General features: G+C 42.2%; 1 protein-coding gene across 1 annotated transcript; it reads left to right on the top strand.

Moving 5' to 3' along the window:
- The first annotated feature begins 5510 nt into the window (after positions 1-5510).
- On the top strand, positions 5511-8643 carry HOXB6 (homeobox B6). The gene is given in 4 exon segments (XM_066626799.1): positions 5511-5645; positions 5648-5933; positions 8385-8540; positions 8543-8643. Coding segments are annotated over 4 exon segments (678 nt in total).
- The last annotated feature ends 3103 nt before the right edge of the window (positions 8644-11746 follow it).

Here is an 11746-nt window from a genome sequence, read left to right as displayed (position 1 = left end):
TTGTCATGTCACGGACAAGGCGTGCCTTGCGCACTCTGGAAAGAGGGCGGAGGAGCATTTCCATCCATTCATTTGGTTTTTAAGAGCTCATCATAACAGAGTATTATTTTCATGTTAAAAGTCAGAGGAAATTTTTTCACAGCGTTCAGAGGTTCCATTCATATTGTCAGGGCTTTGGAGTGGGTGTGAGTTTGCAGACGCCTCTTAAAATGATACCTTCTTTCGGAAATAGGTGTGTTGGTTTTGGTAAACTGGGAAGATGGTGTAATTTTTTTTCAGCGTGGAAAAGAAATAGAGAAGTTTTTGTTCATTTCTCAAGAGCATTTTGCTTTTTGTTCGGGTGAGCAAATATCTAGTGGTGTCTACATGAGCTGGAGGTGAGGATGTTGGAGTACGTGTGTAAACTGAAGATGATGAATCACTACAAGTTACAGTGGATTTAGAAAGAACAATCTCTCTCTCTCTCTCTCTCTCTCTCTCTCTCTCTCTCTCTCTCCTCCCCACCCCCCATTTCCAGATGTTAAAAAAATGGGACAAGTTTAATACACCTCTCTTCCAACTGCTTTACCTCTTAATAATATAAAGGTATAATCACCTAGGAGCTTTACCTGCACAATCATCATTAAATGAATGAAGCTTGTGCCAGGTACTTTCCTAGACTTTCTTCATAATCCCTTAATTCAAAATGCCTCCCCCCACACACACAACCTACTGATTACCACATTTGTATTTTGCCTCAGTCTATCCAATGTTCAAAATCTGTCCACGTTAAAATACTGCTTTCAATATTCCTTCCTTCCATTCCCTTTCTGGTCAAACCAATCCAGCAAATGGCGACAGTGTGTTTTGTTTGTTTTTACTTTACCCCAAACGCCCATTTCCCCTTTTTTGTTAATTATTAGCTAAACTCTTTGGATAAAACAATGAAGGGTGCTCTCCCCCCCTTTTTTTGGTCTTCTGTGATCCCATTAATAGGATTATTATACACTGCAGGGAAAGTCAGGTAAATTAAACGTAAATGACTGGAAATTAAGTTTCAAATGGTTATGTGCTTAGGAGGAGGAAATGAATGAGGGGGGGAATAGAAGATTTTATATATATTAATATATCCCTTCAGGGGTCATTGTCTTATGCATACCAACAATGTAGGAAAACATCACTTAGGTGGAATTGGAGTGGGGCTATATTTGTGACAAAAGGAGCTCATCTCCTGTGAATAGCTTTATGATCCTAAATAAAGTCATGAAGCTATTCATCTCTTGGTGTTTGTGTCTGCTTAAGGGCCAGCCCTTAGTTTATGGTTTCAATTTATGTCTCCTTTCTGCCAAAATTCCTGCCACTGTCACACTTCTCAATTGCTAAATTCCGATCCCTGTATTAAAACACCCTCATATTGGGGGTGGGGGGGCATTCATTTTGCCTGGCAAATTTCTGAATTGTTTGAACTTTTCTCCCCCTTCTCCTTCTTCCACAAAAGAATCCCCTGACCTAGACTTCTCACAGAAATATTTGGGTGTTGCTTTAATCCCCTCATTTATCTGTCTCTCCCCCCCCCCCCTTTCCTTCTGCTTTGTAAAGTTGGCTTCTGAGAAGCAGCAGAACCGACCAGAGAGAAAGAGGTGGGGGAGAAAGCAGAAACCTGGAGCACTTTCTCAGTTACAGCACTGACTACATAGTTGTAAATAAGCCCCTTTAATCTTTATTTATTCTCTGCCATTCGAGTTATGCCACACAGTGGGCAAGATGGATTCTCGGGAGCTAAGGGGAAGTATGCTAGCGTTCTTCAGCAAGCAGGCTGACCTGAAGAGTTCCCTTGGCTTACCGGATGACTTACAAGTAAAAAAATGCCAAAGTAGAGGCCCAGTAAGAGATCAGGGTTGAAGATATCGTTCCTTTTTTATTGCACCTGAAATGCATCTTAGTAACAACAACAAAAACAATAAATTTTCTGTGTCATAACTGAGGCTTGGTCTCACCCTGCAGAGGATCTGGTACACACACAAACACAAGGAGATATTGCCCAAGTGTCTTTAGGAAATGCCCAAACTGACGCTAAAATGAAATGATAAAATTGTTGTTGTTTGGCAACCTTCAGTCTCGAAAGACTATGGTATAAGCCCACAGCACCTGGTATTCCAGGGCGGTCTCCCATCCAAGTTCTACCCAGGCCTGACCCTGCTTAGCTTCCAAGATCAGAAGATCAAGCATGTGCAGGAGTTCAAGCCACAATGATATTCTCAAGACATTCCACTAGAGAAGGAAAAAAAGGTGTTGACTTATGAACCAGGAGAAATTCCACAGTTTCTCTTTACCTCCCTTCCTATGGAGCACAAAGCTGGAAGCATATTAGATTCCAAGTTCTCGCCCCCTCCCCTTTTAATATCATTTTTAGAGAGTGATTCATTCTTTTAAAATGCATCATTAAAAGCTCTTAAATTCATGTGAACATGAGCTACATTGAGGAGAGGTCCTTCCCTGAAGGGCAGGGAGGGAGAGGGAGGGAAGAGGCGCCTGTTTTTCTAGTATTTCAACTGCAGACAATTAATTATTAGAAGGCAAATTTCAATTAATAAGGTTTTCTTTAAAGCTTTTGCAAAAGAAAAATTAGGGAAGCCCAAATGACCTCAGCTCAAAAGAGTGAAGTTTCTTAGTTAAAACAGGCGTCCAAAGCATCATATCTTTTTTCACATATACATGTTGCTCATTTATAATAACTTTTAATAACCATTTAAAAGCAACAATAAAGCACAATCAAAAAGTTAAAGGCGAGTATCCCATTTATTCACTTACTTAACCATCAAGCATTCAAACTTCAAAGATTAATCCAGATATTCTTGGTCACCTGTGATGTGTTCCAGTTGGTAACCAAGAGTCTGAAAGAGTCTGTGCTATTCAAATAACTCATGTTGTGTGTGTGTGTGTGTGTGTGTGTGTGTGTGTGTGTGTGTGTGTGTGTGCCTATTTTTGGTCAGTTAAACTTTTCTTACTCCCCCTCCCCATCTCAATTCCTTGTGCTTTTTCAGACCAGTAAAGAGAATCTATTTAAAATGTGGATCTACTCACACAAAGGGGTCTATGTGAGAGAGAACCTGCAGGAACTAGTAGTACAGAAAAGAGGAGGTGTGTGAGAGAGTTAACAAAACAAAACCCACTTCCTTTGCTTGTTATTTCCTTCCATTTTAAGGTTTATGTTCAGGGCAGTGTTGGAACAGTGTCAGCTTCCTTGTCATGAAAACTGAGGTTTGCAACCAACTAAAGCAGAATCCTGACTGTCAGGGAAAATTTGCCTTGGTCAGTATTACTGGGATCAGGTCAGCCGGGCAATTCCAAGCTGGGAGCAATTGGGTATGTGTGTGATAATTCTTGCAGATAATTCCTATAAGCAGAGGTCAGTTTCAGTAACAGAGGGGTGATAAGGTAGACTGAATTCAAACTTTACAATATTCAAATTGCCATGGAGAGGTCTTCTGCATTCAGCTAATCAAAGCTGGAATAAGTGGATAGATATTTAAATACTTTGGCATGGAGATGGGAACTGGCAGGGAACTTGAGAGTTTGGAATAGCTAGGAGTTCAGCGAGACCCACCACTGCAATAAAGGATATTTATATGACTATAAAAATCAAAGAGATGAGTCAGAGAACTGGTTAGATAGATAGATAGATAGATAGATAGATAGATAGATAGATAGATAGATAGATAGATAGATAGATAGATAGATAGATAGATAGATAGATAGATAGATAGATAGATAGATAGATAGATGTACAACTTACAGTTTAGAACGGTTTCATTGTTAGACAAGGCTGGTTTAAAAAAAAAAAGATTTCTTGAAGAACCTATTTTGTTTCACAAAATACAGTTTGAATGGAGAAAGCAAAGTAGAATTAAATGATTCCCCACAACTCCACAAAACTAAAGGTAGTTTTGATGAGAGCGAACTGAAGGCTGGCCATGCATGGTGTGGGAAACAGGAACCCACTCCAAAACTTCTGTCGCTTGGCTAAACTCTCCCAGTCCTTCCCTTGAATGGTTTTCAGTGGCTCTCAGGAGGGCACCGAATTCGGAGCGACTTTTCTCTCCTCCGGGAGGGAGTCCGGTCTCCTCCAAAATGAACACCCAAACCCCTCACGTAGAGAGAGGGATTCTCTCTGCTGCGGACGAATCACCAACGCGAAGGGCTGCCTGCTCGCCCCGCATCGGGCACCATCTACCAGATGACCATTCCCTGCTGCCTTCAACATTTTTCGATGCCTGGTGATCAATAAGGAGTGTTCTTGGCCGTCAGACCCATCACTGCCCTTAACTCTCAACTGCCCAAAGACCTGGCCTTAACCATAAAAACGCAAGAGGGCACAATTCTTTAGAGATATCCCCAACAGCGTCTGGGTTGAGCCTTCCAGTCCCACCGATTCATCTTCCCGATGAATATACACGGGGCCGCAGAAACTTAAGTGAAGAATTTGATTAGGCTGGCGGGGATAATACGGTATGAAGGTGCAAGCGTGCGCACGCATTCACACAGACACTCCATCTACTGCAGTTGTAGAATGGGGAAAACGAAGTTTCGCCTAATATAATGCCAAAATTGCTTCCTCCACCCTCCCCACAGCTGGTCTAAAGTCCTTTGGAAAACACTTCATAAAGTATAGGGCACCCCCCCTTCGAAAGGAAACCAACATAGGACTGTTTAAAAACTTTTTTTTAAAAGAGATTCAGAAAAGGGACACTTTCCTGCCTTCTGTGCTACTATGAAATATAACACATCTTCAATCAGTTCCCCTCCTTTCTCTGTACTCTTCAGAAACACCAAAGGAAACAAGCCCTCCCCCCAAAATCTCCCCATGTAGCCCCCAAGCCCTCACCCCATTCCTAAACTTTTTTTCAGACGAAAAGAATTCCCCTTTCCCCCACCCACAGCACCGACAATGTTAGAACTCATCCTTACTGTCTTCCCCCATCTCCTCTTCCTCCTTGATCTTCTTCTTCTATTTATTTATTTATTAAAAGGAAAGGGGGAAAAAGAAAGAAACCAAAGCAAACTCCCCAAACCTTTCATGGATCCATTTTTTTTTTAAATCCAGGATAATTAGTATGTGGTTAAGGGGAGGGTGCCTATTTGTGTATGTGTGGGGGTGGGTGGGTGGGGGGGCGCGTTTCTGTTGTTTAAAAGTGATGGCGTTGCTAGCAGAGATGCTTTGGCTGGTTTGTTCTAGGGGGGTCCCCTGTGCAAAGCTAACCCCTCTAGGGTGCGATCTCGCAGTCCTCGACTCCTGCTATTGGTCAGCTCCTGATCAGATGGTTCTCTTTCCTTATGTCCCTGGTTGGCACGCGGCCATCCCCCTTCAGCTAAAACCCAATCTCCCATATACTGCTAATAGCTAAACCGCTTGGACTATAAAACGCAACAAATCATAAAGACCAAGGGAAAGAACAGCCGCCGTTCTCTGCTTTATTATTATTATTATTACTATATTATTATTGTTATTATTATTATTGTTATTATTTCCAATGAGTTCTTATTTTGTCAACTCTACTTTTCCGGTGAGCTTAGCCGGGGGTCAAGAGCCTTTTCTGGGACAGCTCCCCTTATACTCCACGGGGTATGCGGACCCTTTAAGGCACTACCCCACCACTTATGGAACACTGGGGGTGGTGGAGTCCAAGACAAGGGTTACCCGGGCGCGCCTTACTACCAGCAAGCCAACGGAGCTTACAACCGGAGCCCAGCCTGCGATTACGGCACAACTGGTTTTTACCGAGAGAAAGAGACAGCCTGCTCTCTCTCGAGCTTAGAGGACCCTGTGCAGTTCGGGCAGGAGCAAGTTCGGAAGTCCGACTGCTCCCAGAGCAAACACGTTTTCGGGGATAGCGAGGATCAGAAGTGCTCCACTCCAGTGTACCCCTGGATGCAGAGGATGAACTCCTGCAACAGTGAGTTGCTCTTTTCTCTTTACTCTGTGGCTACCACACACACACACACACACACACACACACACACACACACAGATACACACTCTTCCACCACCCCATTTCTCTCTCCACTAGACATGTCTTCTTGTAGTCTCCGCTCCCAGACTGTGCCACCAGAAACTTTCTTCAAACTTTTATCCTACTTAGGTCACACTTCTAAGAACGAAGGTTTGTTTCCTTTTAAAAAAAAATGATAATACTAATAGAGTTTGCATGGACTTCCCTTCCTGTCCGTTAGTTCGTTTCTTTAGTTAACTGTGTGAAGGCATTGAGATTATTGATTGACAGGCTCTGTCTTGTACAATGCAATGTTAGCTGTCACTCAGGGCCAGTGATTGAAGAGAGGTTTTTGGTGTACACACACACACACACACACACACACACACAGAGAGAGAGAGAGAGAGAGAGGATGCAACTCTGAAGCCACCCCCTAGATTGATTTTAATGAATCTGGATTGCCCCCACCCACGCACCCAGCCACCCACCTACCCTCAGACACCCATGCCCATTCGTATCCAGGGAAATATACTCTATAACGCCAGCCAGTTTGAATAATGTCAGCAAGGCGTAAATATTTGAAAGGGGAGCGCTACATTTTTAATGAAACTCACGCATAATGAAAAGCCTGTCTGTAGAGGAGTTGGAGATAGTTCCTCTCACTCACTCGCTCACTCTCCACTCACTCACTCACTCACTCACTCCCCCCATCCCCCACCTCTCTGTGATGGACGGCTGCCTCCAGGTGCCATATTTTCTCTGAGCCTCTTTCCAAAGAAATGATGAAGAAATAGCCCCAACCACTATGCCTTCCCTCCTGATATTTTCACGTATTACATAGATTGCTTTTTTCTGTTTTGAAAATGTTGCCCAGTGGGCTGGTGTGTGTGTGTGTGTGTGTGTGTGTGTGTGTGTGTAGGGGGGAGGAACGTGGGTGGATCGATAAGCTTCCTTTTAGCTAAAAACACTGGAATTTTGGACAGTTGTCGGAAAAGGGGGGAAGTAGAGAAAGAAAAGGAAAAGGTGGGGGGAGGCAGTAAGCTGATGTTCTTCCATTATAGAAGGTACTGGGCCAGTCCAGAAGTAAAGTGGAGGCTAGTGTAGAACTTCGGGCGTGAATTCCTCCCCAATACAAGCGCAAGGAGGGATCTATGAAAGAGGCAGACAGCAACTCTGTCCAAGCCAAATCCTCTATGCCTTCCACTGAGCTCCTCAAAGCACAATTGACTGGACAGCCAAATCCTATTGTCTTCTATGCGCCCTCACATCCTTGTGAAATCTCGATCCTCAACTCATTTACATGGAAGCAAGTCTTCTTGGCAGAGGTGTTGGTCTTCTATGAGCCCTCACATCCTTGTGAAATCTCGATCCTCAACTCATTTACATGGAAGCAAGTCTTCTTGGTAGAGGTGTTGGTCTCCAGTGGCTAAGATAGGATTGCAGCCTCAGTCTTCCTGAACACAATGGGCTTACTTCTGAAGCAAATCAAGAACACCGTGTTTCAAACACCTCTATGCTTGTTGACTGTCAGCAATGACATTTGCATCTAAGTGTACCTTAAGATCTCTGCCTTAAAGAGTTATGAATCTCGATCCCAACCATATTTACTCTAGAAGTAAACCTCACTCAGTGTAATGTGAGTTACTCCCAGGTAAGTATGGGTAGGACTTGAAGCGTTAGTCTCCCATAGTCTACGAAGTGGGAGGGAGGGAGGGAAGTAGAGTCTCCAAGGCTGGGGAAGGTGGCAGAACCTACGACCTTTTTCATTGGACGAATGAACTAGTCTTCAAAGTAGGGACAGCAGGCTTGTGAGTCTCACAGAACTCCTCGGCAGAGGGGGGTTGGGGCTTGTTTGTTTGGTTTCTTAAGGCGAAAAGAATAAAGACATGAAACAAAGACAGGAAATAGATGGCAAGGGTGCAGATTTCCAAGCTGAGGCTACATGGAGTTCAGAAGGACTACACAAGAGACTAAACTGAGGTGTGAGGAGGGTATCCACCAAACTTCAGTCCCAGTCAAGTGCATACAGTTCAATATTTTGGAAGCCATGGTCCACACTTGCAGAAATTTTCAAACTAAGGATTCCCAGCTTGGGGTGTGTGTGTGTGTGTGTGTGTGTGTGTGTTTTAATTATCTTTGTATGGAAATATTTGCATGTAGCTTTTGCATGCAATATTTGTATTGCATTTTGATCAGGGTGTTTGGTGAATTGGAGAGAGTGCTACAAGGAGAGGGAGAATGGTTGGAGCAAAGTTAACGTGCCCACTATCACTGTCTCTGTACTCTCTCTCTCTCTCTCTCTCTCTCACACACACACACACACACGTTCGCCAAGTAGCCATTGTCATGCATATTTGAAACCAATGTTCAGTGTCCCATCCGTCCCTTCTTTTTTTTTTTTTTCTCCCGCAATAGGTTCCTCTTTTGGTCCAAGTGGCAGACGAGGGAGACAGACCTACACCCGCTACCAAACCCTGGAGTTGGAGAAAGAGTTCCATTTTAACCGCTACTTGACCAGACGTCGCCGGATCGAGATCGCCCACGCGCTTTGCCTGACAGAACGCCAGATCAAATCTGGTTCCAGAACCGAAGGATGAAGTGGAAAAAGGAGAACAAGCTCCTCAACTCCACTCAGCTGAGCGCCGAAGACGAAGAGGAGAAAACCACGGAATGAAAGACCAGAGGAAGAGAGAGGAGGGGAAATGAAGGAAGCAGAAATGCCAACAGTTGTGGGGGCTTCGAAGTGGGGGGAAGGCACAACCGAGACACACATTTTTGTAATGTACCCAAGACTGTATGGAGGGGTTGGCCCACCTTCCTTTGCACCCCCACCTGCATCCAGTAATCTGTTGTGTCATAATCAAGCTTCTAGTCCAGTTTGTTTTCCCACCCTTTCTATTGCCCCTCTCCCCAACACCACCACCAATGGATCTGTTGTTTTTTTAACCCTGGTGTCCTTCTTAGGATTCTTGCTCAATCTTGTATTTAAATGAGGTGCTGCAATATATGTGTCCTATTTTGGGGGTGTTGATTGTCTTCATTTTGTAAAGCAAAACGTCTCATGCACGATTTTTTTTTTTTTTTACTTACAGTATATGTTGCTTTAAAAAAAATGTTAAGTTAATCAAACCCTAGGTTCTTTGCCATTCAAGGTTTTGGTTTTTATTAAATATCTATTGGAAGGGAAACACTTGCAACCTTTAAAAGTATGGCAAAATAAAAAAAAAGAGGGGTGTTTTTGTTGGTTTAATTTTATTACATTTTTTTGTACAGTGTTGTGTTTGTAGTTTGTGTTAGCTATGGAGATGAAAATCCTCGAATAAAAAGCAATGAGAAGAACACTAGCCACATTCGTATTTCCTCCCCCTCCCCACTTCTTTTCGGAGGAATTGGGCTACCTACCAGAGCGGTGTGCTTGTTAAACAGACAAAACCCTGCTGTTTGATAAAAGTTCTCTCCTAACCTGAACTAGTCAAGCCATTTTTTAAGCTTTACAGATGTTAGAGTTAGCACTGAAAGATGAATTTGGTTTTGTTTCGCACCTTTCCCAGCTCACCCCCCCCCTCCACTTCCAACTCTTCAGCCTAAACTTAAATGAAAGACCTTTTCACCAGGAATATATCGGGTTTGACATTTAACTTTAATATGGATCTCTTTTATTGTTACAGCACAAAAGAGTTATGTAGGGGAAAAAAGGTCTCCAAGTACATAATAAATCAAATGAAACAGGCAACATTGCGTGTCCCCCCATCATACATCTGCTAAAAGATATCTAATATTTGTATAGCCTCTTTCAAACATTTGACCCACTTCCCCTTCATTCATTCTCCCCCAAACAGAACTAGTATTTACATATAACCCCACATTTAATTAAATCAAAGTTAGCCACTCTTTCAGTGCTCTAAGCTGAAAGGTTATACTGGTGAGGAAATAAATTAGCAATTTAAATACAGTTACACTCTTTCAAATAGCAATATTTTTGAAGTACAGCCATTCAAGTATCTCTCCCTTTTTTCTCCACATTTTTTGTTGCATGGAAATATGGTTTTCCATGTACAGTAAACATTTCCAGAGACCTCTTCTACAAATAGGGGCTAGATTACCTGACAAAATTTTAAAGAAGGCTTTAAAACATTATTGTCATTTCACTCTGGGAATGAGCAGCCAGCGAGTAATTCGAACTTTCTCTTATTTTGTATCCCAGCTTCCTTAAAATCTGTTTTCAATGAAACAGGCAATAGATGTTGTGTTGAAAGGAAAACTTATTCTTTTCCTTTGACCACTTCAAATACACAGGTACAATGTAAAAAATAAATAAATCTGGTTTAATGACAGAGCCTTTGAAAATCAATTCAAGCAGAATCCTTGCAGCTGCAGGACACTTAATCCTTATTGCTACTCTTTTCATTGGCTGTAATTATTATAATTATATGTCACTTGCAATATGGCTCATAATTTTCAATGAGTTGCAGGCTGGCTTTTGAAAATTCCTGTGCAGCCTTGGAGGAAGAAATGTGGAAGGAATGGGACAAAGCAAAGGTCTAGCGGAGCATCCTGATAGGATTATAATAACCGCCAAATATTTATTTGCAGTTTTAATGACAGGTTGGGACAATTCCTTCCTCAGATTTCCAATTCCTCCAATCTGGATAGCTCTTTCTGATACCTCCATAATAAAGAGACTGAAATGGTGCTGAATACTGGCACTACTAATAATATACAGTAATACTAATCTGTAATACTAACACAGTAACAGTGATAATTATTGTTATTTGGAGAGCAAAGGAATGCAGACAGCAATAACAACAGGATATTGGTTTTGATAGCCAAGTCAAAGGGAGAAAGCGAGAATGGGAGAAGGAAAGAAAAAAAGACTTGAGCTCTAGTTTGCATCAGAATGGCTTCTCTTCTATGACATTCTTTCTAAAATGAACACTATATACTGAAATAAAAATAGTGCACTATACAGAACACTATAGTGCACTATATATAAAGTGCACTATATAGAACACTATATACACTATATATAGACTATATACTATATAAGTGGTGTATAGTATACTATATATGTAGCATACACACACAATTATATATAATTGTGTGTGTATGCTACATATATATATATATATAGACACACACTACATATAATTTATTTACAACTACTACTGTTTTACTATTAGTAGGAATATCACTATTTTTCACAAAATCCCCAATAAGGAAAGAAATTGATGCCGTATTATAAAGACCTATTGAACAAAATATACAAAAGAGGATCTGAAAACACCAGTTTTAGGGGAAAGAATTTATTTCAGTGAAACGTGAACAGAGCAACAGAGCGCTCTACTATTTTAAAAAAAAGGTGGGCGAGTCAACCTCCATGCCTGCTGGCTCTCCCTTTGCCCAGTAGGTGGCGCGCTCCGCCAACAAGGAGCCTTCTCCGGCTGCTTATTCCTCCTCCCCCCCCCCCACCGCCTTCCACCCCCTTTTGGAAGCAGTGCATTGACATGGGCCTAACGATTCTCGGATCGTCATTATTTGTAACCATAGAGCATGAATTGCCTCTTGAGGTCATCAGTGAGAATTTACGACTGGTCAACAAAAGCACGTGATTCCCAAACGCGCCCCCCACCCACCCCACCCCCATATTTGGCCGCATACATAGCAAAAACGAAGTACAGTGCATCGCTATAATTCATTAATACATCATAAATCCTCAAGCACAGGGGTTATAACGACCACGAGCCCCACAAATCAAGCCCTCCAAAATAGCAGCCCCA

This window comes from Tiliqua scincoides, chromosome 5 (assembly GCF_035046505.1).
Source record: "Tiliqua scincoides isolate rTilSci1 chromosome 5, rTilSci1.hap2, whole genome shotgun sequence".
Classification (NCBI taxonomy): Eukaryota; Metazoa; Chordata; class Lepidosauria; order Squamata; family Scincidae; genus Tiliqua; species Tiliqua scincoides.
The sequence above is the reverse complement of the archived record's forward strand: the minus strand, read 5'-3'. Positions and strand labels throughout refer to the sequence as shown.